Source organism: Gopherus evgoodei, chromosome 7 (assembly GCF_007399415.2).
Source record: "Gopherus evgoodei ecotype Sinaloan lineage chromosome 7, rGopEvg1_v1.p, whole genome shotgun sequence".
NCBI lineage: Eukaryota > Metazoa > Chordata > Testudines > Testudinidae > Gopherus > Gopherus evgoodei.
Window position 1 is genome coordinate 74,311,918 of NC_044328.1, and position 23,528 is coordinate 74,335,445.

Sequence of the window (23,528 nt, forward strand, 5' to 3'; positions counted from 1 at the left end):
AAAAGACAGGTTCCCTCCCCGCACCAATAGGAGGAAAATATCTGCAGGAACAGTAGTCTCTGAAGGCTCTAGCCCGCCCAACTCTTTGTCGTCAGGCAGTCAAGTTTTAAAGTAAACTTTTATTATGAACAAATACCAGTTCAGATCAGCACAACCAGCCGCCTGATTCCAAATTAGTAGAAATTATTTCAAAAAGTTTTTCAGTAGACAAAACATAGAGATCTTAGAATGCAGAAACCGAACCAGGAAAGTTGTATCCCACTCACATTTCAATAGCAACAGAGCTTAGACAATGCACAGATTCAACCTTCCAATCCTTCACTACTTATCCAACACTTGCACGTCCCGTCTCCAGGATACCAGGGGAGCTGAGAACACTGTTTGCAATCCAGTCATATACTACCATCGCCACCACTAGCATGTATATTGGGCCTTCCACACCCTGATCTCACTTTACAAATATTAATTATGCCTCACAACACCCCTGTGAGGTAGGGTGCTATCCCTATTTTACAGAGAGGGAAACTGAGGCATGGAGACGTTAACTGACTTGCCCTAGATCTCTCACTGAGTCAGTGGCAAAACTGGGAATAGAGCTCAGGAGGCCTGGTGCTCTAGCCACTAGACACACTGGTGCTTTGTCTACGTCCATCTCTCACTCTGACTCACTTTAGCTAAACTCACAGAGAACACATTTAGGATACAAACATGCCACCAAAGAAAGAAATACAAAGCAAACAAGGTTCTATTTAAAATGATGCATCTGTTCCTTAATCTAACAAATTCTAACTCAATACATTCAAAATCACCTGCACCCACAATTTGATGACGGCAATTAAATAATTAATTACATTTCCATAATTCATGAAAGAAAAAACCATCCTGCAAATAGCTGTCAACACTCCTATGTGTATTATAGACTTAAGGCACCCAGAGATGTATGCCAATCTACCAACAAAGTGACTGGGCAAACACTGACGCTGTTTGGCTACTTCCACTCCGCTTCCTCACTGCGTCAGGATTTTTGGATGTGATCAATACTCTTGGGATTTAGAGGAAACGCCCGAATCAACCCCTTGCTTTTCTCCTGAGAGGATGGTGGATTCCGCAGCATGTTGTGTGATGCAACCTACCATTCAGATTCATGACACAACATGTCCAGATCATGAGGTGAGGGAATAACTATTGGGGGAGGTGAAATTCACCCAGGATGTAGACTCTAGTGGGGTTTGGACCAGGGATGGCTCTGGCCCAGGATTATGACATGCAGGTTTCTTTGTATCCATTTGGATAAAACTATCCACAGTCACCCTCTGAGCAGGTATAAATCTCAGTCTTGGGGAATCCCACCCAGCTATCCACCTCCTGGGTTTAGAGCCCAGGAATTAAAAGCTTCCCGACTGGCTTATCTGCTGGTGGCCCGCTCCTGAGCCTGTTCATCTCGCTAGCTCAGTCAGAGGGCAGGCTGCTCTGCAAAGCTGGACAATTCTGGCCATGGCAATACACAGGCAGAAAGCCAGGGACGACTTCTTGGCTGACAGCAAGAGCTCTGCGACCGCAGCAAGACATCAGCAGTGATGTGCTCACCTTGGCTTGCATGGGAAGGCTGGAGCCTGCCCTTGAGAATACGCAGCACGGCTCAGGCAGGGGAAGGAGCATCTCAGCATCATTCCTCCACCCCAGTCCAGTCTTTCCCAGCTCTGCCCCAGGATCCAGCAGCCTGGGCACCTCGCTAGCTTTCACCCAGGACTGTCTGGTGAGTGGCTGATGGGAATGGGGCCTCATCCCACCAAGCCTGTCCGTGACATCTGCAAGTGCTATGGGGTGAAACGCACAAGGGTTTTAACCCTTCCCCCCAATGTCTTGAGGCCTCAGACAGCACAGTCTGCCTAGCATTAGCCTTCACTGTCAGTGCTGCCCAGGAGTGAAACAGGCACCTTCCGTGCCCAGGCGCTATGCAGCGAACCCCCCTCGCTGGAGCGAAGGCCCTCTCTGCAAGGGACGAATTACACACGGCCCAGCCGCCAGCACCCTGCTCTAGCACCGTGTGTCGAGGGGAGTTATGGGAACGGCCGCCATCAGCAATGGCTGCACAAGCACTTCCCACCACAATGCGTGCAACAGGCAGTCACTGTCCCCCGGGTATCTCTGATTTGCTTTGGAAGGGGCTGGGAGCTGATCATGAGCCCCCTAACATGCTTTCCTGCTCCCAGCACAGTGGGGCAATTCAGTCCCATCTCCAGCCTGGATCTGCCCAGTAGCTGTGGCTCTACCCCCTGGCTTCAGAGGGGCTGTGCTGAGAAGGGGTCACACAGAGCAGGGACCCTGTAACTTTCTCATGCTTTAACCCTCTCAGTGTCCCCTGCTTTGGTGTCAGTTTCTATCAGGTACTTGTTAATTGGCTGCAGGAAGCCCATCTGCACAGACACAAGGCTCCCCTGGGTCACTAACATAGCAGCATCCCCACTTTCTAGCTGGTCATACACAGGATCAATTTGCTTGGATGTGGCCACATCAGCTGCCCCTTCATCTCCCCATTTCAACCATGTTCAGTAATAAGAATCTGTATGACGCAGACACACGCTAGGACCGCATTCTCCATAGAAATGGGACCTTATTCCTCCGACACACAAAGCAGCTTAACACAGAGATGGGGCTTTGTGTCACTTCCTTCTGGCTTCTCCTGCTGTCGTTCTTCTGGAAGAGTCTCTTCCTGGGAAATACTGTCCACAGTTCCAATCCGTCCCATCCCAAGCCAGTGTATTTCAGTGGCATCAAGCCCCTCGTTTCCCCAGATGTCCTTGTCTGCAGCTTTCCCACGCAGGCAGCTAGGAGCCCAGCTTGAGTCGTTCCAGGCAATTCTAGCACAGAGGTGCTGCAGGGCGGCAAGAGGAGCCATTGCGACACTCGAGGTGAGAAGGCAGCTGATGTGCCCCATGCCACCATGTTCTGCAGCTGATGCTAACCCTCCAGAAGACGCTTTCAGGGGTCTCCTCTCCCCATCCCCAGCATCACCTTCCCTCAGCCTACAGGAAGCAAAGGAGGCCCAGCACCAAGGAGACAACATCATGCTCTCTCATTGATAACAAGCAAGGGGACAGGACTGCTATTCCTTCTGGGAAAGGCCTTGCTGCTGTTTTCCTAGAGAGACACTCATTCATATCCTGAGTCAGCAGCCCTAGGAGGGCAGGAGAACCAGAGGCAGGAAAGGGGGATTTCTAGGGAAAGAATCCCTGACTTTGGCTCAACTCTTCAGCCAGCTGGTACAGACTCCCCTCCACTCCCACTCTCCAGCCAGCAGCACGATCTGCCCCAGACAGGCTTTTGACCAGTTCCCTGCCAAGGAAAGGCATTGGCAAGGAGAGAATGAAGCATGGAGGGGTTAGAGGGAAAGGGAGAGATCTTGCCAGAGAGAGACAAAAGAAGAACAAAAAGAAGAAAGAGAGAAGAGAGAGAAGAGAGGGATGGAGCTGCTGAGCATTAGAGAGACAAAGTTATAGGTCTTAAATACATCATTTAAAATACATTGTGCAGGAGAGGGTTAAAATCATCATCATCTGAAGCAACCTGGTAGCATTATTCAATGGTTAGTAAATAGAACATAAAATCGTGTGCCCAGCTTGCTTGGGGTGAGTGAAGAGGTTGTGGGGGGATGACACAGGCCCTCAGCCACTCTTGTGGCTGCCATCACCAGTCCGAATTCTCCGAGCCAGGATGGTCTCCTTGGAGACCTTCTTGCGGTCGCTGGCCAGCCCCAGGAGGCACATGAGATCGATGAAGGCCGTGGTGAAGTTGTAGTGCCAACCGAACTCGCTGGTGGAGTAATCGTAGGGGAAGGTGTGGTGGTAATTGTGGAAGCCTTCGCCTGGAACGGAAGAGCAGGGACAAGACATTGTAAATGCACCTGAACCTGGGTTTGAAACCATCATGCTCTAGAAGTCCCTTCGCCATGCTCGGGCACCATGTCCCCAGAATGGGCCATCTATGCTGAATGCAGACTGTGCTCCTCATGGGGCAGGGACAGCCCCCGATCCTCCCCCCTTGCAGCCCACAGACTTCACTGGGAGCTGACTTCACTGTCATGCATCTGACGAAGTGGGTATTCACCCACGAAAGCTCGTGCTCCAAAACATCTGTTAGTCTATAAGGTGCCACAGGATTCTTTGCTGCTTTTAGTGAGGGCTAGTTAATCTCAGCACAGGTCCAGCCAGAACTCGGTTGGCTCTTTACCTGACCCGCTTGAAGCTGTCAAATTGAGAGAAAACTCAGGATATTTCCAGCACTTCTGCTTGTGCCTGGGCCTCCCCTTATTAAAGCCCTTAAAATGGGCACCCTCAGAGAGCCTAGTGCGGCTTGTGGGGGGTTCTGATTCCTCCTCCATATCCCAGAGAGAAGCCGTCTAGCTTTGGCTGAGCTCCTGGCGAGATCTGAAGTGAGTCCTGGCTCTTCTTGGCGGCTCCGTCCATTCATCTTCCATCCCCAGAATCCGAGAAGCTCAGATCCACATGGGAACTGTGCAGCTCCGACACTCGCTAGTGAAAGTCTGGGGCCACATCCCCAGCTCATGTAAATCAGTGCAGTGCTGCCGAAGTCCACAGAGCTACGATACGCATGAGCTGAGAATCTGGCCGAGGAAAGCAGTACAAAGCTAATGGTGATTCTGGGCTCATTTTTCCCAGGTCCTCAGCACCTCTGAAAATCAGGACTTGGCTTCTCAATTCTAGCACCTAGAAACCACTGGCACTTCTGGCTGTGTGTGCCCAGCTATTTCAGAAGCATTATTTCCCAGAGGTGAAAAAAGAGAGCGGGGGGCACTTGTCATTATAACAAACAGGGGGTGAGACCTTCAGGCAGGGCAAATAAATCTCATTGTGAGATAAAGAGGTGCTATATGCAGGACACTGGAGAAGATAACCCTACTGCCCTACGTACCCACTGACTAGAGCATGAGACACCAGTGAATTTGCAGGTCTGCAGGTGCGTGGGCAAGATCACCCAAATGGAGTCTACGTGCTTCTGGCTTTCCCGTATGCGAGTGCAGGAACACTGGGGTTCCTAGGGTCAGATCCTGTTGTAAATCAGGGTAGCTGTATGGACTTCAAAGCAATGCAGATTTACAACAGCTGAGGATTTTATGTAATTATGCACCTAAAATCTCCCCAGTCTCACAGTTTTATAAATAGACGTTATTCCTCTTCCCTTCTCTCCCAGACTCTTGTGCACTGTTGCTATGCACTACTGAACAGCTGCTGTGTTCCTCCCCAGACACAGCTACATTTCAGTGGCAGGCACAGTGATTTCTGCTTGTCTCATTCACAGTCAGGTTGTGGAGTGGTTTGGAATTAAAAGGCGCCACCAACGTACCTAAGGCTCCAAACGTGACCAAGCGGTTCTCCCGGGGGCTGATGTATCGATCATAGGGCCGGTTGCCAAACATATGTGCAGCGCTGTTCACGAGCCAGGTGGCATTGAGCACCAGCACGTAGCGCAGGATGGTGGGGAGGAAGAAGCTGTTGCGGAGAGATTCCCCCCAGAAGCACCAGGGCACTAGGGTGGGGAACAGGAAGCACATGACCACCACAGAACGCTTGTAAAACCTGCCAGGACACAGATAATGGGGAGAGAGTTAGTGGGCAGGCGCATCCCATGGAGGAGCATTGAGGGGCACGGGCAGTTCAGGTCATCTACAGGGCTGAGTCTCCGGGGCGGGGGAGAGGTGCTAATTTTAACTATACAAAGAAAACAGCACAGAACCAGCCCACCTCTGGCCCGGTTTTACCTCTGGAGAAAAAGGAAAACAAGGACAGTGACAAAGTGGGCGCAGAAGAATAAAGAGGATAGGCTGGGCACACAATGAGAGCCACACCCCCGCTGGCAGGAATAAGGAGGACCCAGCAGATGAGCTGGCAACGGAGTACAGGTGCCGTGAAGCAGAGCTGCCAGGCTTCCTGGGGCTCCATTTATCATTACTGCTGCCAGGTCACATTTGTCCAAGGGTGAGGGCGACAGCTGCCATCTTGGCTGATGCACCTGGGATTAAACCAAGGACCTCCAGATCTCAGGGCATGTGCTGCTGCAGCTCGAGCTCTGGCTCCTTACCTGTGGGCTGCAGCAGACTCCTCTCTTCCATCTGTCAGGGAACCTGTCACTCACACTGGGGGAGGCCTGGTGCGGGGAACTGGGCTGTGCGTGTGCAGCGGGGGCGGGGATAGAAGGAGAGAAATCCAATCCCAGCAAGTGAGAGATTCCACAGGGGAGACATCAGATGGTGGAGTCTAAATGCAGCTGGGGTATGTGGTGGGGGGTGGGGGTGGAATCTTGTGCCTTTTCCATTTCCATGGGGATATGGGGGTTGGGCAAGAGGCAGGCCCTGAGATACAAGTAGAAGCCTCTCCTCTCACCCACCTACTAGGAACTATTGTTCCTCACAGGCTAGCCGGGGCTTTACCCCTGCTAACGCTGCAGCAGCAGTGGGACATGTTCTATGCAAGAGGGATTCAGCCAGTGAGCACTGGGCCCTTTGTGCCAGCAACGTTCCCAGTGAGGCTGGGGCCCTGCCTTTTCTGACCCCATTTCCTCCTGTCCCACAAACAAAGCAAAACATGTAATATATCCCACTGCTGTGCTGGACGGAACTTGTTCCTCATGGATTTCTGCCCAGGTTCCCAAACAATGGTCCCGATTCTCCAAACACTTACACCTGAGCCATGCCAAGAGGGTTAGTTTTGCTCTGGAGCAGGGACAGTCAATTATTTTTTGTCAAGGTCCAAATGTCTTGGTCAAGGTCTAGTCAAGGTCCAGACTCCAGAGAAAATAATGATAATAAGTAAATAAAAGATTTTGAGGTCCATTCAAATGTGTCTGGCGGTCCAGTTTTGGCCCGTGGTCCACCTATTGATTACCCCTGTGAAAGATGCCTGTAGCCGGATGCCATGCCTCAGAGCCCCTTTGGTTCCCCTGTGATACATTGGCCCCAACACCTGCCCTTCACCTTGCACCACAATCACCCTATTTTCTTCCCCTACCCTGGCTGCACGCAGCTCACCTCCTCTGGAACATCACCACCTTGTCAGCCTTCAGGTCAGCCAGGTCTAGCTTCTGGCCCTTCTCAATTACGTCAGGGTGTTTGCGCATCAGCAGCCAGCCAACGTGGGAGAAGAAGAAGCCCCGCGTGGCGTTATGAGGGTCAGCGTCGGTCTCGGAGAACTTGTGGTGGGCGCGGTGATCTCGGGCCCACTCGTAGATGTCATTCTGGAATGAACATGGCTGGATGACTCACCGGTCAGCAAGGGTTAGAGTTAGGGCTATATATACACAACGTAGTCCGGTGTCTAAGGAAGCAAAATGGCACCTAGTGGAATTTACCAAAATCCCTTAACTGGTTTAGGTGCCTAAATCGCATTGATTTTAAGGCCATATTTTTTATGGGTTTTATTTGATTTTTGTTTTGAAAAAATTGGCCAATTTTTCAAAACCAGAAATTTTTGCTCAGAACATTTAAGTTTTTCTCAAAAGCTTTTATTGTTTGTTAATTCACCTTTTTTAATTGATCATTTGGGGAATTTGGTTAGCCCTGTGTCTGCTGCTTTGCCAATACTGATTCGTCATCTTAGCCCCACGGTGAATTCCCGCCCCCCCCCCCATTGGATGTTCTCAGAAAATGATAATTTTCCATTTTGAAATGGGAAAAAATAGTTTTTCAAACATTTCCCGAAAAAAACATTTTAAGAAAGTTCTGTTGACTTTTTTTAAAGCCAAAATATCAGTCCATTTCAAAAACCTGTGGGAACGAACCCAGATTTGAAAACGTTGAAATGTTCATGATTCTATGTAAAAAGTTCATTTTGACCAGCTGTAATAAAACCAGTTCACATTTACATTATCCTTCTTACAGCACTTTTGAAAAGCTGGGTAAATATCATTCGGCGACAGTCCACAGCTGGGAAACTGAAGCACTATGCAGGCACATTTGTAGCATTGTGATAGGATGTATAAACCCCACTCTGGTTATGGTTAACCATGGGTTAACAGGAGCCTAAGCCCCATTAGGCCAGTGGGTGGCACTTGGAGGCGTGTTGCACACTGGTCATCAAACCCACTTGGGAAGGAACTGAGTCTTCCTAAAGGAGGGGGCATAGGGCAGTAAGAAAAGAAGACCCGGTGGAGGCGCATGAGACAGGTAGCTGGGAACTTCCTGGACTAAATGCAGAAGGAAGCCTAGAGCCAGAACTGGAAGGTCCAGAGCCAGGAGGAAGCCTGGGACCAGAGGTGGGTCACCCTGATCCAGGAGGAAGCTGGAGGCGGGGAAGCCCACAAGGTGTTTGGACAAGTCTGAGCAGCTGCAAGGAAGGACTCTGCAGCACTCAGAAATCTCTGGAAGACACCGGCCTGGAGCAAGCTGCGGTGCCTGACCCTGCCATGAGAGCAGGACCCAGACCTCAGAGGAGAAATCCATGGAGATGTGGCTCATGACAAAGAGCCTAGGAAGGGGCTGGTGAGAAGGCTGAGGAATACCAGTGGGAGGAAGGGGTTCTGGGAGGCAGCAGCAAGGTGTATGACAGAACAGACCTTGGTGGCTCGTCCTCAGGTCCCTGGACTGGGACCCGTGAAGAGGGCGGGCCTGGGCTCTCCACCCCAGCCACTGGGAAGGTGGTGTGAAGCACTGATGTGAGGCAATAAGGACTAATCAGAGCCTGGAGAGAGGCTGTAAGAGCCGCTTGTCCCAGAGGCTGGAAATCTCACAGAGACCTTGAAACTATTTGTTGGAATTTCTTACCCCAGAAGGGAGGAGGCTTAAAGTGACCTGGCCAGAGGGCTGAATACCACGAAGAGGCCGGCCACCGCAGGGCTGGGGTGCCCATCAGCTGGGAACACTAAACAGGAAAGCGCTGCCATGCCCAGCCTCGAGGGAGGCACTGCTGGTGAGTCAACTCCTCTATGGGCACCTGTCACTTAAGTACCAGAGCTCCTCCTTCATCTCAGAAGCACGGGGGATTTCTCCTCATCATCCTTCGGGGTGGGAAGGTTGAGGCCTGGAGCAACTAAATACCAGATTTGTAATTCTATTTAGGGTCTGCAAAACCTAAGTGATTTAGAAGCCTAAATCTCATCTGTGTCTACATAACTTGAAATGAAGTTTAAGCTCCTAAATCAGTTAGGTATCGCAACTCCTACATACCTTTAAAAATCTGAGCCAGAAACTGAATCCAGGCTTCCTGCATCCCTGTCTAGCGCCTTAACCACAAGACCATCCTTCTTGCATTGAGAATGTGATTTACCTGTGGGTCACCCAACATGTTCGTGATAGAGCTGGAGTGCCAGGCCTTGATTCCCAGTTCCAACCACTGGGCCCCTAGAGCCCCGTCCTGTGCCGTGCCGAGTATCCTCAGCTCCCCCAGAAGTCAGCTGGAGTTCAGGGCAGTCAGCACCTTGCGAGAACAGGCTCTCGAAGTGGTGGCAGAGCCTGGCTCCCTATACAAGAAGTGGTGGAACATGTACCATGCCAGTGCTGGAAATGCACCTTGGGAAGGGCAGGCACAGCTGGGGTAGGTTCTCCTGTTTCCACCTCTAACTCCAAACTCAGTAGTGATGAGTGAACCTCGGACTGTTCTTGTCTGGATATGAGTCGACAGTGTGCCCTTGTTGCCAAGAAGGCTAATGGCATTTTGGGCTGTATAAGTAGGGGCATTGCCAGCAGATCAATGGACGTGATCATTCCTCTCTATTCGACATTGGTAAGGCCTCATCTGGAGTACTGTGTCCAGTTTTGGGTCCCACACTACAAGAAGGATGTGGAAAAATTGGAAAGAGTCCAGCAGAGGACAACAAAAATGATGAGGGGGCTGGAGCACATGACATGACTGAGTCTGAGGGAACTGGGATTGTTTAGTCTGCAGAAGAGAAGAATGAGAGGGGATTTGATAGCTGCTTTCAACTACCTGAAAGGCGATTCCAAAGAGGATGAATCTACTGTTCTCAGTGGTACCAGATGACAGAACAAGAAGTAATGGTCTCAAGTTGCAGTGGGGAGGTTTAAGTTGGATATTAGGAAAAGCTTTTTCACTAGGAGGGTGGTGGAGCACTGGAATGGGTTACCTAAGGAGGTGGTGCAATCTCCTTCCTTAGAGGTTTTTAAACTCAGACTTGACAAAGCCCTGGCTGGGATGATTTAGTTGGGGGTTTGGTCCTGCTTTGAGCATGGGGTTGGACTAGATGACCTCCTGAGATCCCTTCCAACCTTAATATTCTATGATTCTATGATTTAAGCACCCATCACCCTGATTGCCTCTGACGGCTGCTAGCCAGTACGTTAACCATCAGAGCAAAGGAAGCTCCTAAAGAGCTTGACTCGTGATCCCATTGTGTTTTCTAGCAGCTCCAGGCAGTAACGGGCAGGGCCAAGGAGGAGATAATCCATTTGCCAGAGAGAGAAAAGGTTCTGGAGAGTCAGAGACAGCAATTCTGCCTGCAAGGAACTGCCAGATCTGAGTAGACCCAAGTCTAATATCCTGTCTCTGACAGTGGCCAGCACCAGCTGCTTCAGAAGGTGTAAGAACCCCACAGAAGCAGATGTGGGATGATCTGCCCTCCATTAGGGTAGATGTGGTCTCTAACAGTTATTGCCTGGGTTATGGCCTTAGTGGGAGGTCTGGCAGAAGATTTGTTGTCATTAATTATGATGGTAATTCTAGATATTCTTGTTATCTGTATAAATGTCCAATCTGTTTTCGAATCTTGATAAGTTCTCTGCCTCAATGACTTCCTGTGGTAGTGAGTTCCACAGCCTAATTACACGCTGTGTGAAAGTATTTCCTTTTAGCAACTTTTTAAGCAAGAGAAAAGTTAGGTCCATATGTCAGCACTTTCTAATTCTACCAAGTCCTTCATGGGAATCAGATACAACTATCAAGAGAAGAAGAGCCCCTGGATGGAGAGAGAAATCCTCCTGGTTTGGGGTGATTTCCTACTGGTGTATTTCCGTAGCCATTCTCCCACTCCCAATACCCCTCACCCATCCCAGCAGCAGTGTTACTCAGTGAGTCTCCCCTTTATGTGAAAGGTGAAGATCTCTGATCTCAGTAATAACTTTGGAGATATAGCTGTCAGAGGGGAATGGTACAGAAGAAGGGACTGTGACTTCAACCTGCTTCCCTGTTGTATGTGTGGATACAGTTTAGGACTCATTGCTTCCCCATGGACAGACAAGCTGACAACCTGTGAGAGGGGTCCCTACCTGAAAAGCCATGGAGTTGGCAATGGCCAGAAAGATCCTGAGGGGCAAGCCAGCTTTGTAGGACCGATGGCTCCAGAGACGATGCGCTCCAGCTGTGATCCCCAGAGCACTCATCAGGAAACACAGGGACCCTGGACATAAGAAAAGGGGGGGAAGGCAATGAGTCAGATAAGTTAGAGCATGTTGTCCAGCTGGAAATTTTCCATTGAATCATAGAATATCAGGGTTGGAAGGGACCTCGAGAGGTCATCTAGTCCAACCCCCAACACAAGAGCAGAACTTGATCCAACCAAGAGCAGAACTTTCTTCTGAAGATGCACAGGCAAAAGAGACACTTGTGCTTTGATACCATGATGATGGACACTCAGTGAATAAAACTGCTGCTTCCAGTACAGCCCTGTGGCAACAACTCTAACAGATCTCACTCTTCGGGAATTTCCCCTAATAATCTGGATAAATTCTCCTCTTCCTAGTTCATTTCATCATATGTCTCCTAGTCAGATTTCTTTGGCATTTACACCTTTCTGTGGTAGATGATGTAAGCCCGGATAGCTATCCTGCATAGCTACCGAGGGGCCCCGCTACAGGTTTAAGCCCTTAAGATTTCCCTATAGATATGCTTATTTCCCGATCCCCAGACACACTACAATGTTAGACATCACACTGACTGGCAGGTGTTTTTAGATGTTACAGAAAGTGAACTACATACAGGGCATCTTCTCTCCCTCACCCTTTTGAATACCCAAGCAGGAGCAAGCTGGGGAAAGTGATTGTCTGATCAGATCCTAGACCATACCTTCAGCTCCATCATCGACTGGAGACTGCTCAGCTTCTCCCTTCCCACCTGTCTCCTCTCCCTACTCATCAGTTCTCCTCTCTGCTCAGCTTCTAGATTCATTGCCAAGTCGTAGGCAGGCCACAGGTGATTGGTGGTGGATTGGAAGAGCGTCATGTTGACTTTTTTTGTTTGCTCCCCTGTGGTGCTGTCGTGAGTCAGTCAGGTGGAGTTCCATCCCTTAAGGCAGGGGTTCTCAGACTTTTGTACTGGTGACCCCTTTCACACAGAAAGCCTCTGAGTGCAACCCCCCTTATGCATTAAAAACACCTTTGTATCTATTTCACACCATTATAAATGCTGGCTCCCAGGAGCAGCAATAAGGGTACCAAGTATGCACCATTTCCCAAGGCCAGTGTTCAGAAAAAGTAATTATGGATAGAATTGGATGACAGCTCTGTCCAGAAATATCCTGCCTCCTCCCTGAGCTGGAGGAGAGGCGACTGGCACATTTATTAAATCTGCAGAGGATACTAAATTAGGAGGTGTTGTCAACAGCTTTGAGGAAAGAGTAACAAAGGAGCGTCTATAGAGAGGTTAGATAATATGGGCCAGATCCCCGGGTAGAGTAGAGCTGATTTGTACTGTGCCGCCAGGGTTCTTTGGCTGCCAGCTCTGCCTAACTGGCCCAGGGAGGCATCACCATAGTGCAAGAACGATCCCACAACACCGCAGAACAAATGTCCCACATGTTCCCCATTGCTGGCACTGCAGGAAATGGGCATTGTTAAAACACCCCTGCACCATGCTAATCCATGTATAGCCCCTTTACGGCCATTACAGGCCAGTGTAAATCAAAGCAACCCTCAGGCTGCTCCACCACAGCACAAGGAGGACAGCATGCACAGAATGGTCCCTAGCGCAGGGCCTTGAGGGTATACCACCCTCCCTGACTTCCCCTTCGTGTGTTTTGGCCACAACAGAGGGCCACAGTCAGGACATAAAAGAATCCAGAGTCAGCCTTGTCAAATGCAGGTAGTGCCTCCGGGGGAAGAGAATCCCTGGCTGGACAGTAGTGGTAGGGGAGATGCACAGAAAGCAGCAATGCTGAGAGACCAAAGGGATCTCACAGACACTGCAGTGGAGGGATATTGCCTGACTAGCAATACTATGCCGTTCTGGGGAACTCTGGTCCAGAAAGAGATTGTGTGATATAACGCGGGCAGGAACTGAGAAGGGCAAATATCAGCAAAGGGCTGGAGAGCTTGAAAAGCAATGAGAGCTTAGTATGTAGAACATGGCAAGATGGAAATTAAAGGGGATAGAACCAGAAAGTCTATAGGACTCTGAGAGATGTGAACATCAAGCCAACAGAGGAATGGTTTAGGATGGTATAACTATGAGTAATATAATAGGCTATTGGTCTCAGACTCTGCAGCTTACAGTAGTGGTAGAGCATAGACTGAAGCTACGACTGTGGTATATATTCTGAATAAGGGATGCTCATCTGTCCCAGGTGGTAGGGCACTGCTAAACTGAAATTAAAATCCAGAAAGATCAACCTGAAACAGAAAACAGCAAAGAAAAGAAACAGTACAGAACTGAGAACACAAGTGTGCTGTGAGGAACTGCCAGACAGAGAAAGGTGAGACACAGACTGAGGGGGCACTGGAGCAAAATGGGATGAGAACAGAGGGGGCAGATGTGCTTAGGGATGCATCAAAAATGCTGTAGAGTGGGGAAGAGTAAGAAGGACAGACATCATTTAACTCCCACACAGACCCCAGCTCATCCCATTTCTGGACCACATGGTTGTCCCATTTCCCTGGAAGAAACCCACCAACCCAATCCCCTTCCTCCTCACCCCACCCTAACTTAATTCTGAGGGTATCTGGCTGCCTTGCTGAATGCTGAGGTGTATGCCCATCTCTAGGGTGCAGCCAGATGCTCCACTGGAGCAGGTCTGTGAGGCTCCCAGAACTCTGCGTGCAAGGCTGGAGCTGGGGCTTTCAGAACAGATAATGCTGCACCAGAAAGCAGTGGGGCCCGAAGAGCAAGGCTTTCTGCTGCACAAAACAGTGTCAAGGGCCTTGAAAGTTTCCCCCAAGGACACGCTGATGCTGCATATTCCCCCCAGCGAGGTCAGCCCGTGGGACAGCATGCGCAGTTCCCAGATTATCAGAGATGCAGGGGAAAACGCTGTCCTTGGAGCGTGTCAGTTTCACAGGGTAAAAGCCCAACATGATTTTTTGGAAAGGGACCATTGTGTGCATGGCAGCATTCTGAGGCTACGTCTAGACTACCCGCCGTATCGGCGGGTTAAAATCGATTGCTTGGGGATCGATATATCGCGTCTCATCTAGACGCGATATATCGATCCCCGAGCGCGCTTATATCGATTCCAGAACTCCACCAACCCCAACGGAGTTGCGGAATCGACAGGGGGAGCCCCGGACATTAATCCCACGCGGTGAGGACGGGTGAGTAATCCGATCTTAGATATTCGACTTCAGCTACGTTATTCACGTAGCTGAAGTTGCGTATCTAAGATCGATATCCCCCCGTAGTGTAGACCAGCCCTGAGTGATGCTGGCTTCACACTGGTGCCTTCACTGCCTTTTGGCAGACTGTGAGCCATGCCTGTGGCACCCCACCAGCCACTGCCTGCTACAGTCACGGGAGCAGAGAGTCAAACCAGCCGGTCTTGAAAATCCCAGGGGTAACAATTAAGCCTCCTGCCTTCTTCTGGAAGGAGATCTCTCATCCCAGCTCTGGCTGTGGTCTCCCCAGCCTCTAGCCAGGTCCAGAGGCCCAAGCATCCTGGAAGGTAGCATCTGAGAGTAGATCAGCCCAAGCCTGGCAGTGGCATGAAAAGACAGCAAGGGAGATCCCAGCCAGATCTCACAAGGGACTGTCCAGCAGCCTGGTTTGCCAGATTGTTACCTAGGGAGCATCTGGCTGGAACTATCTAAACTGGAGGGCCTGACTCCACTTTCTTACCCAGCCATGTAAATCAGACATGAATGAGACCCCCATCTCTAGTTTAAAATGCTCCATTTCTGTAATAGTCAGAGGCTGGGATCGGAGAAGCAGTCAGAACTTCAGGCACGTTTCGCCACACCTCGTCATCTGAACTAACCAAACTGCTCAAGTCCTCAAAATAGGTCAGAAAAATTTTTGTGAAAGACAGGGTCTCTAGTGAGAGCCTGCACCTCCCATCCTGATCCCAGCTGCAGCTCAGCCATGCATTTCAGAAGATGAGTTTGGTTCTAACACTGGCCAGAGGGTCTGAGTGGGGAGAACGTATCTGACCCCAGCGGGTTCGCTCTAGTCATCTTTCATCCATTGCAGCCTTGACTGGAACTGGTTGCATGTGAAACAGCCTAATGAAGTTGTACAAGGTTGCCTTAGTGTCTAACTTAATGTTTCAATTTTTATCTGTGTGTTTGGGAAAGTCATACAAGAATTAGCTCCAGCTTTAACTCACTCCTGTGCCTTCACTCACAGGAGACACCTCGTTCTGCAAGCCTGGCCTCTTGCGCTCCTGGAAGACCCTGTGACAGTTTCTGCAACCTCTACTCTTTATTACCCTCATGCACTGGCCTCATCCCCTTTTGGGTGAGCGTATTCTTCCGCCCCCTGCAGTTTCACACTCAGACATGGAAGATGAGAGAGTCCCCTCCACTTACCCCATGCCAAGGTGACAGGCTTTGCTGCAGGTATCAGCCACAACCCGTACAAGGCCCCTAAGTGCAGCAGGCTCATGAGAATGATGTTCCTCCAGACGTATCTCTTGGCAGGCTTGGGGCCCTCCTTCTCACAGTAGCTCTCATCAAAGATATCGTCCGTCATGCCCCGGTCTCCTCCCAAGTCCTCTTGGTTGGATAGGGCCTTCTCCATGCCTGTTCCCCCATTCCTCATCACCCTGGCAGTGACTGTGGGGGAAGGAAGATCCTTGGAGAGCTGGCATTGGGAGGGGACATTAAAAACAAACAACATTGTGTTGGTTACAATCTGGTCCCCACCACAAGGATCAAGAGGGGCTGGGGCTGGGCTGCTGATCCACCATAACATCCATCTCCAAGGACAGAGGGGCATTAGGAGCTAGGGCTGGCTGTCTCTTCATCACAGCCCTCCTCCCCTGCCCCCGCCATCCCCCACATCATATTCCAGGGGGAGGCGGGGGGAGGTTACTAAATCAGCTTCTGAGTGGTAACAGGACTCTGTCTGGGGTTCTCCAGCCAGGCCCAGTAGCACACAGACAATGGCATGTTGTTCTCTTGTGGTGCAACCCACCTCTCACCCCAGGTCAGTGTTAAGCCTAGACACCACTTCATCCCTAGGCACCACTCAGGATCTGTGGTGCCTTATACAGGGGTGGATCTCAGCCCTGAGGCTTTGGGGGGCATGGAGAGTGGGAACAAAAGTGTTCAAAGACACCCCACCACCAGCAGCAGCAGAGATCCCCTTAAGGGCACAGGGAATCACTCTTAATGGGTGTTTTACATCAATTACTCAAGGGTCCCTAAGAGCTTGGACTGAGCTCATTTCTTTCAGCCACCAATAAATTACATTGTGCAAACCAGCAACAGAGGGAATGAGATTCACACTTTGTTCCCAGGGCTTCTCCTAATACCAATCCTTTCCCTTCCACAGCCCCTTCCATGGAGGATCTCAGGGTAGTTCAGTTATTACTGGGTTAAGCCTCACAATCTGTTTGTGGTACCTTTTCACTCTCTCTGCCTTACTTTCCTTCTCTGTCCAGTGGGGAGAGCAATACTGGCTGACCTGTGCCAAGTGCTTTGAGATCTCTGGGTGAGGAGTGATAGGGATAAGGATAGTGTTGCATGCTCCTAGCTAAAACCTTGGAGTTGGCACCTCATGGTTACCGGTCAGTATCAGTATCTCCCACACTCAGAGATGGGGAAGTCAAGGCACAGAGAGAAGTAACTTGCCTGAAGTCACCCAGCGAATCAGTGGCACAGTTAAGAATAGACCTTAGAAGTCTTGGCTCCCAGTTCCCCTGATGCAAGCATGACACAACATTCATTCTTCACATGCCCTACCCCTCTGTATTAGTGGGAGTGCCAGATCACACGTGCATGATGAAAGGATCATGCATGAGTGACCTCACTAGGCAGGATCCTTTCATTAAATCTGGAGTAACTGATCCTCCTCTCAGCCAGGTGTGGTCACTTCATGGCTGCACACCAGGGTGCCCATCTCAGGTCTGAAGGGCATGATGGGCTTGATTTTCAGAGGGGTCGGGCATTTGTTGGAGCGTCTGGCCCCTGAGAATCAGCCCAAACGAGCCTCGGCTGTCCTATGCCTTGCTCAGCCATTTCTACTGGTACAAACTGGGTGTGTAGACACTACCCAATGGGAATGTCAGAATCAGGCCTGACACTTCTGGACATGCTGAGGAAGCCTGGACAGGTGTCTGTGCCTCTCCAACGGCTATTTGGTATCTTTGGTGGCAGGGCATTAGAAGCTGGCTCACACATATGTTCTTCCCAGTGGTAGGGCATTCTCTGGGGCCAGGGCTCCACTATGGCCCAGCTTCTTGAGGGAGGCATTAAAAGCAATCCATGCTGTTTATGTGGCCGCCCAGCTCCTCCCTTTCCCAGGGGCAGAATCTACAGCCTCAGCAATACCTCCCCACAGTGACTGTTATAGAGGCAGAGAAATTCCCCTTGGAGGATCCGCAGGCACCCTATAGGTTCTCTTGCAGACATCTGGAATCAAACATATTTCTATTTAAAAGGAAGAGCCTAGGCAAATCCATGCTGCCAGACAGCTTTGTTGCTAGAGAGTTGTCTTCTTTGCATCCCAGCTTGGGGATCCTGTCTCCCAACAACTCTCTTCTAGTCAATGTCCCTCCCCAAAGGCTTTTAAGCAAAGTAAACTGCCATGGGATAACAAGGAAGGTCCTTTCATGGATTGGTAACTGGTTAAAAGACAGTAAACAAAGTGTAGGAATAAATGGTCATTTTTCAGAATGGAGAGAGGTAAATAGTGATGTCCCCCAGGGGTTAGTACTGGGCCCAGTCCTATTCCAAATATGATCTGGAAAAAGGGGTAAACAGTGAGGTGGCAAAATTTGCAGATGATACAAAACTACTCCAGATAGTTAAGTCCCAGGCAGATTGGGAAGAGCTACAAAGAATCTCACAAAACTGAGTGACTGGGCAACAAAATGGCAGATGAAATTCAGTGTGATAAATGCGAAGTAATGCACATTGGATAACATAATCCTAACTATACATATAAAATGATGGAGTCCAAGTTAGCTGTTGCCACTCAAGAAAGAGATCTTGGAGTATTTCTAGATAGTTCTCTGAAAACATCCACTCAATGTGCAGAAGCAGTCAAAAAAGGAAACAGGCTGTTGGGAATCATTAAGAAAGGATAAATAATAAGACAGAAAATATCATGTTGCCTCTATATAAATCCATGGTACACCCACATCTTGAATACTGCATGCAGATGTGATCACCTCATCTCAAAAAAAGTTTTATTGGAATTGGAAATGGTTCAGAAAAGGACAAGAAAAATTATTAGGGGGATGGAACGGCTTCCATGTGAGCAGAGATTAATAAGACTGGGACTTTTCAACTTGGAAAAGAGATGAGTAAGGCGGGGATATGATTGAGGTCTATAAAATTGTGACTGGTGTGGAGAAAGTAAATAAGGAAGTGTTAGTTACTCCTCATAACACAAGAACTGGGGTCATCGAATGAAATTAATAGGCAACAGGTTTAAAACAAACAAAAGGAAGTATTTCTTCACACAACTGACAGTCAACCTGTGGAATGCCTTGCCAGAGGATGTTGTGAAGGTCAAGACTATAACAGGGTTCAAAAAAGAATTAGATAAATTCAAGGAGGATAGGTCCATCAATGGCTATTAGCCAGGATGGGCAGGGATAGTGTCCCTAGCCTGTGTTTGTCAGAAGCTGGGAATGGGCGACACGGGATGGATCACTGGATGATTACCTGCTCTGTTCATTCCCTCTGGGGCACCTGGCATTGGCCACTGTCAGAAGATAGGATGTTGGGTTAGATGGGGATCTTTTGTCTGATCCAGTATGGCTGTTCTTATGTTCATAGTAATGATACATCCAGAGGTTTTGGGGACAGACCTAAAGTGTCTGTGAAATGTGTTATAATCCAGATATTAGGCACGTTAGGGTTCTCCCCAGCCCAAATGTCAGATATACCCATATGACTTCCTACCAGGAGGTCGTATATACTTCCCTGGCTGCATGATAATTGGCCAAGAGGGCTCAGGGCTTGTCTATAAAGGGGAAATTACCAGCATAGCCATGCCTGTAAAATTATACCCACATTGATGCTCTTATCCCAGATTGACTCCACAGGGAACTTTACTGACATTGATATAATTATAGCAGCACGGTATGTTGGTCATCTTCCCTGCGTAGGCCTTCGAGAGGCCATATGGCGCACAGACAGCTCTGAAATCCAGCTGAGAGACATGACAGGGGTACCAACTTGGCTGGAGACCAATAGGGTGGGGAGGAGAGAGAGGGGAGTTATCTCCTGGCCTAAGGGCTACACTGGCTCCTCTTGCCTCTGCCCCGAGAGAAGGATGGGGATTGAACAGGGCTGCTTTGGGGTCTAGAGGTGGGATAGTGGCCAGATCATTTACATGAGTGCCCCCTCATTCATGAATGACTCTGCAGCTCCCATCTGCAGAACAGATGTCCCCTTCCCCCACTCTCTGCCAATATTAAGCACCCAGTAAGTGAACCTGGTATACAGCCAACACAGACAGCCTAGTAGAGTTTATGTGCCCCGTACAGCTGGACTCAGGACCAGACCCCAGTAATACAATCTCAGGCCAGTATACGGCAGCACCCCACAAGCAGCATAGCGCAGGGTCATTCACAACCTTGAGAAAAAGAGAGAAGGCAGCAGATGTGTCAGTTAAGTCTAGTCTCTAAATAAATATTAAAAAAATGAAAGGAAAACATCAGTCCTGGCATGCATTTCTGCTGGAGAGAGGGCACGCTCTCCACATCCCTGCACCTCGTGTAGTCCTTTATACTCCTGAAAAGGGGCGGGAATACCCTGCCATTCTGAGCTGGGAGCATTTCCCTCCCACTTTGCACAGACGGGCTGTGGATAGGAGGCGTTAGATGGGGGAATCAGCTAAATCCGTCTAGAACGGAAACTGCCCAGAGATCATTCATTTTTAAAAGGCTAATTTCCGCCCACCACAGATTATTATTAAGAGATGAGGATGACTGAACACTGGATATTTGCAACCTCTCATTTACTCTTGCCTTGTTCACAGCATAATCAATTTCACTTTGGTTTCTAGTCAATTTCACCTTGAGTGTCCTAGGCTAGCACAGTGCTGCAATGTTTGGGTTACAAACACTGCAAGAGAACGTCGGTTTAAAAACTGGAAAAGATTTCCATTGGGAGTTTTAATAAAAACCATCGGCCATCTGCCCAAGAGACTCGCATGGAACCGCTTTTCTGGCGCTGAAGGATTTGCTCAAAAAAATTCCCCGCAAAATCAGCAGTTGATGATTCACTCCTCTCTCCACACACCCCCTTCCTCAAGGAGATTTCAGCAGCGTACTTAACTAGTTAAGATCTTGCTCCCCCTCTGTGGGCTCAATCTGCCTCAGGTTAGCAGCAAATTGCGTTTGTTAATGCTTTGAGAATAACACAAAAGCAAGGCGATTTTAACCCCCACCCCCACCCCCCGAATTTCCCAGTTCTAGTTAACTAAACGCCCTGTGAAAAAGAAATGATTCGAGCTGGTGGCATCAGGGATCTATTCAGCAGAGCTCACCTAGCAGGTCTCTAGAAGTTACTACCCAGGCAGGGCCAGCGCTTCCATTTAGGCTGCGTAGGCAATCGCCAGGATTATTGGGGGGCGGCATTTTGCGGGGGAGCGGGGCGGTAGACGGCTCCGGCTGACCAGTCGTGCCTGCGGAGGGTCCGCTGGTCCCGCGGCTCCAGTGGAGCTGCCGCAGGCATTTCTGCGGACGGTCCGCGGCTCTGGTGGACCTCCCGCAGGCACGACTGCGGCAGGTCAACCGGAGTCGCGGGACCAGCTCGCGGGGCGGCAAATGGCCGTGCGCCTAGGGCGCTAAAAATACTAGCGCCGGTGCCGTACCTAGGGCTCTGCTTACCTCCTCTTGGAGCACGCTGGCAGGCATCTGGGGACTGCGCGTGTGTGCGCACAGCTCTGTGTACAGCTACTGCCGGCGGCTTCCTCTGCGTGTGACCGCCGAGGGAGGGAGAGCTGCGTGCTGCTGCTGGCAGATGCTCTGCGCTTCAGGGAAGACGCCGCCTGTGGTGGTGCCCGTGGTAATGTGATCCCGGGAGATGGATCGTGCTTTGCCGCAGGGAGCCCTCGCAGCACTTCAGCGGCGTCCCCGCTCCTTGGCTTAGCAGGCGACAGCTGGCAGGGCTGAGGCAGTGAAGCTTCCCGGTGCCCTGCGCTTGCTGCTGTTGTTATTGTCTTCTTGGGACTGGCAGACCGATGCCAGGTGAGCGGAAGGATGCTGATGAAGAGGACGAGGATGGGAGAATCGCTAATGATGCCTTTAGACTTGCCGAGGGGATCCTATTGGTTGACGGAAATTTGGTGCCACCTAAGGCTGCCCTCGCCATTGGCTGTCAGCAATCTGCTGTTCGCGTTGCTGTTGGACTGTAGTGCTCTGTCCTAGGCTGAGCTGCGCTGCCATCTCAGCCATGCGCCCCGCACGGGGCCCTCCCCCAGCGGGAAGAGAAACGCGCAGCTGCCAGCCTCAGCCGAGCGAGAAGGCGATGACCTAGAGTTACCTTGCTCTGGAAAGTGGGTCAGGAGGTCTCGCCTGCGCTGGGTCCTAGGACTGAACCTTCTGCATTCCTCTGCTTATGGCTGGTGGGGAGGGGGTTGCTGGGGGGGGGCGAGTGGCTCGTACGAGGGGGCTTCCCTGGGGGGCTTCCCAGGAAACAGCTGCCAGTGAAATGCCATGAGTCGCCTGGGGGTGTTCTTCGTGCTAACCCTGCTAGGTAGCTGGGATCTCGGTATCTCCCACCGCCCTTCTTCTAGCGCCTGGGCAGCGTACCTCGGCCGCCTTCCCTGACAAAGCCCAGCCGGGGGGACCCGGTTTGCATCCTCTCTGATGCGCCATCCTTTCTAGCTGGTTTGCAAAGAGCTGCCTCCCGCTAAAAGGGCCGCTGCTAAGGCTTCCTGCGCCCCTGAAGGGGCCACCTGGGGAGCAATGGACACAACTTAGGCAAGGGCAGCTGGCTGCATGGGGCTAGCTCAGACAGGGGCAATGGGTGGGCATGTAGCTGGAAGCCTTGGGTCTGATCAGGGTGCAAAGTTGGCTAGGACAGTTGGAGCCAAATTTTCCATAGAATCTATCTGCATTTAGTCACCTGATGCCTTTCCCAAACTACGAGTCACGCCTCCAAATTGCAAAATTGGCTCTAAAATCATGAGAGGCTTTTAAATGTTATATTTGGGTTTCTTTGTATCTGTCTCTGGTGTTCGAGCCTTGGGGGTCCCATTTCTAAGCTTTCCTCAGCAATCACGAGGGCTGGACACGTTCTTTTACAGAGGAAGTCTGGGATTCTTTTGAAATCACCTGACTCCAGGAGCTGGGGCTTTAGGAGAAAACCCAAACATCATGACATTTGCAGTGGAATCACAAGCGTCGGCAATCATGAGATGTTAAAAGCCTGCTCTGCATCCAGGAGCTCCCACTCGTCAGTTTTCTCAGCTGCTGTCAGCAGGTGCTGCGGAGCGAGGAATAGAGCGGGGCAGAAAGGGAGTTGGAAAGCAGTCTGCTGAAAATACCAACTTTGCCTCAACAAGAAAAACAAAACAAAAAATACACAAAAGATCTTTCGGCTGAAAACTGGAGATTCTTGTTTTTTCAACAACAAATCAAAATGTTCCATGAAAAGGAGATACATTTTGTGAAAAGTTTTGTTTAATCCAAAAAGACAGTTTCCAGGAGAAACTGTCAGCCAACGCTAGTATATAACAATGCACTGCTTTTATCTAGCATGTGTCATCTCTAGAGCTCAAAGTACTTTACACAGGAGGTCAGTATCATTATCCCCATTTTACAGGTGGGAAACAGAGGCACAGTCACCCATCAGCAGATCTGGGAATGTAACCCAGGTCTCCCGAGTCCTCAGCTTCCCCAGGCAGAATAGGCCTGGGCTGGGGGCCCGGCAGCTCTGTGTCCCCTATGCAACCACCTCCAAACCGCTCCCAACACACGGGCATTCTGGGAGCTGTCCGGTGTGGGACAGTCATTCGGAGTGAGTGACTCTGCACCCCGGTGATTCTGTACCCCTGCAACATTGGCCAATAGAGGCCATTGCAACAGGGGCAAAAATTAGTGTCACCTTTTGGGGTGCAGCCCTCAGCATCCCCCAGAAGGGGGTGCAGCCACGTCCCCTGTTCCAGCACCCCAGAACAGTGGAATTCATCACTTGACATGAGTGATGACACAAGTACAGGGTGACCGTCAATTGA

General features: G+C 50.2%; 1 protein-coding gene across 1 annotated transcript; it reads right to left on the reverse strand.

Annotated features, from left to right (window-relative positions):
* Positions 1 to 99: 99 nt before the first annotated feature.
* SCD (stearoyl-CoA desaturase) lies at positions 100 to 21,719 on the reverse strand. The gene is made up of 6 exons (XM_030570438.1): positions 21,178 to 21,719; positions 15,698 to 15,971; positions 11,234 to 11,364; positions 7,046 to 7,251; positions 5,365 to 5,597; positions 100 to 3,865 (listed from the first exon to the last, which is right to left on the reverse strand). Exons 1-6 carry the CDS (start codon positions 21,202 to 21,204, stop codon positions 3,666 to 3,668), a joined length of 1,071 nt encoding a protein of 356 aa, XP_030426298.1. The 5' UTR covers positions 21,205 to 21,719; the 3' UTR covers positions 100 to 3,665.
* Between the last annotated feature and the right edge of the window lie 1,809 nt (positions 21,720 to 23,528).

What these genes read in the sequence shown, in the direction of transcription:
- SCD (XM_030570438.1), bottom strand. Translation starts at nt 21,204, where the DNA reads ATGCCTGCCAGCGTGCTCCAAGAGGAG. An exon ending in GCCTGTCACCTTGGCATGGG is followed by an intron (nt 11,365 to 15,697) that starts GTAAGTGGAGGG and finishes TCTTATGTCCAG; the next exon opens with GGTCCCTGTGTTTCCTGATG. An exon ending in GTGGTGATGTTCCAGAGGAG is followed by an intron (nt 5,598 to 7,045) that starts GTGAGCTGCGTG and finishes GTGTCCTGGCAG; the next exon opens with GTTTTACAAGCGTTCTGTGG.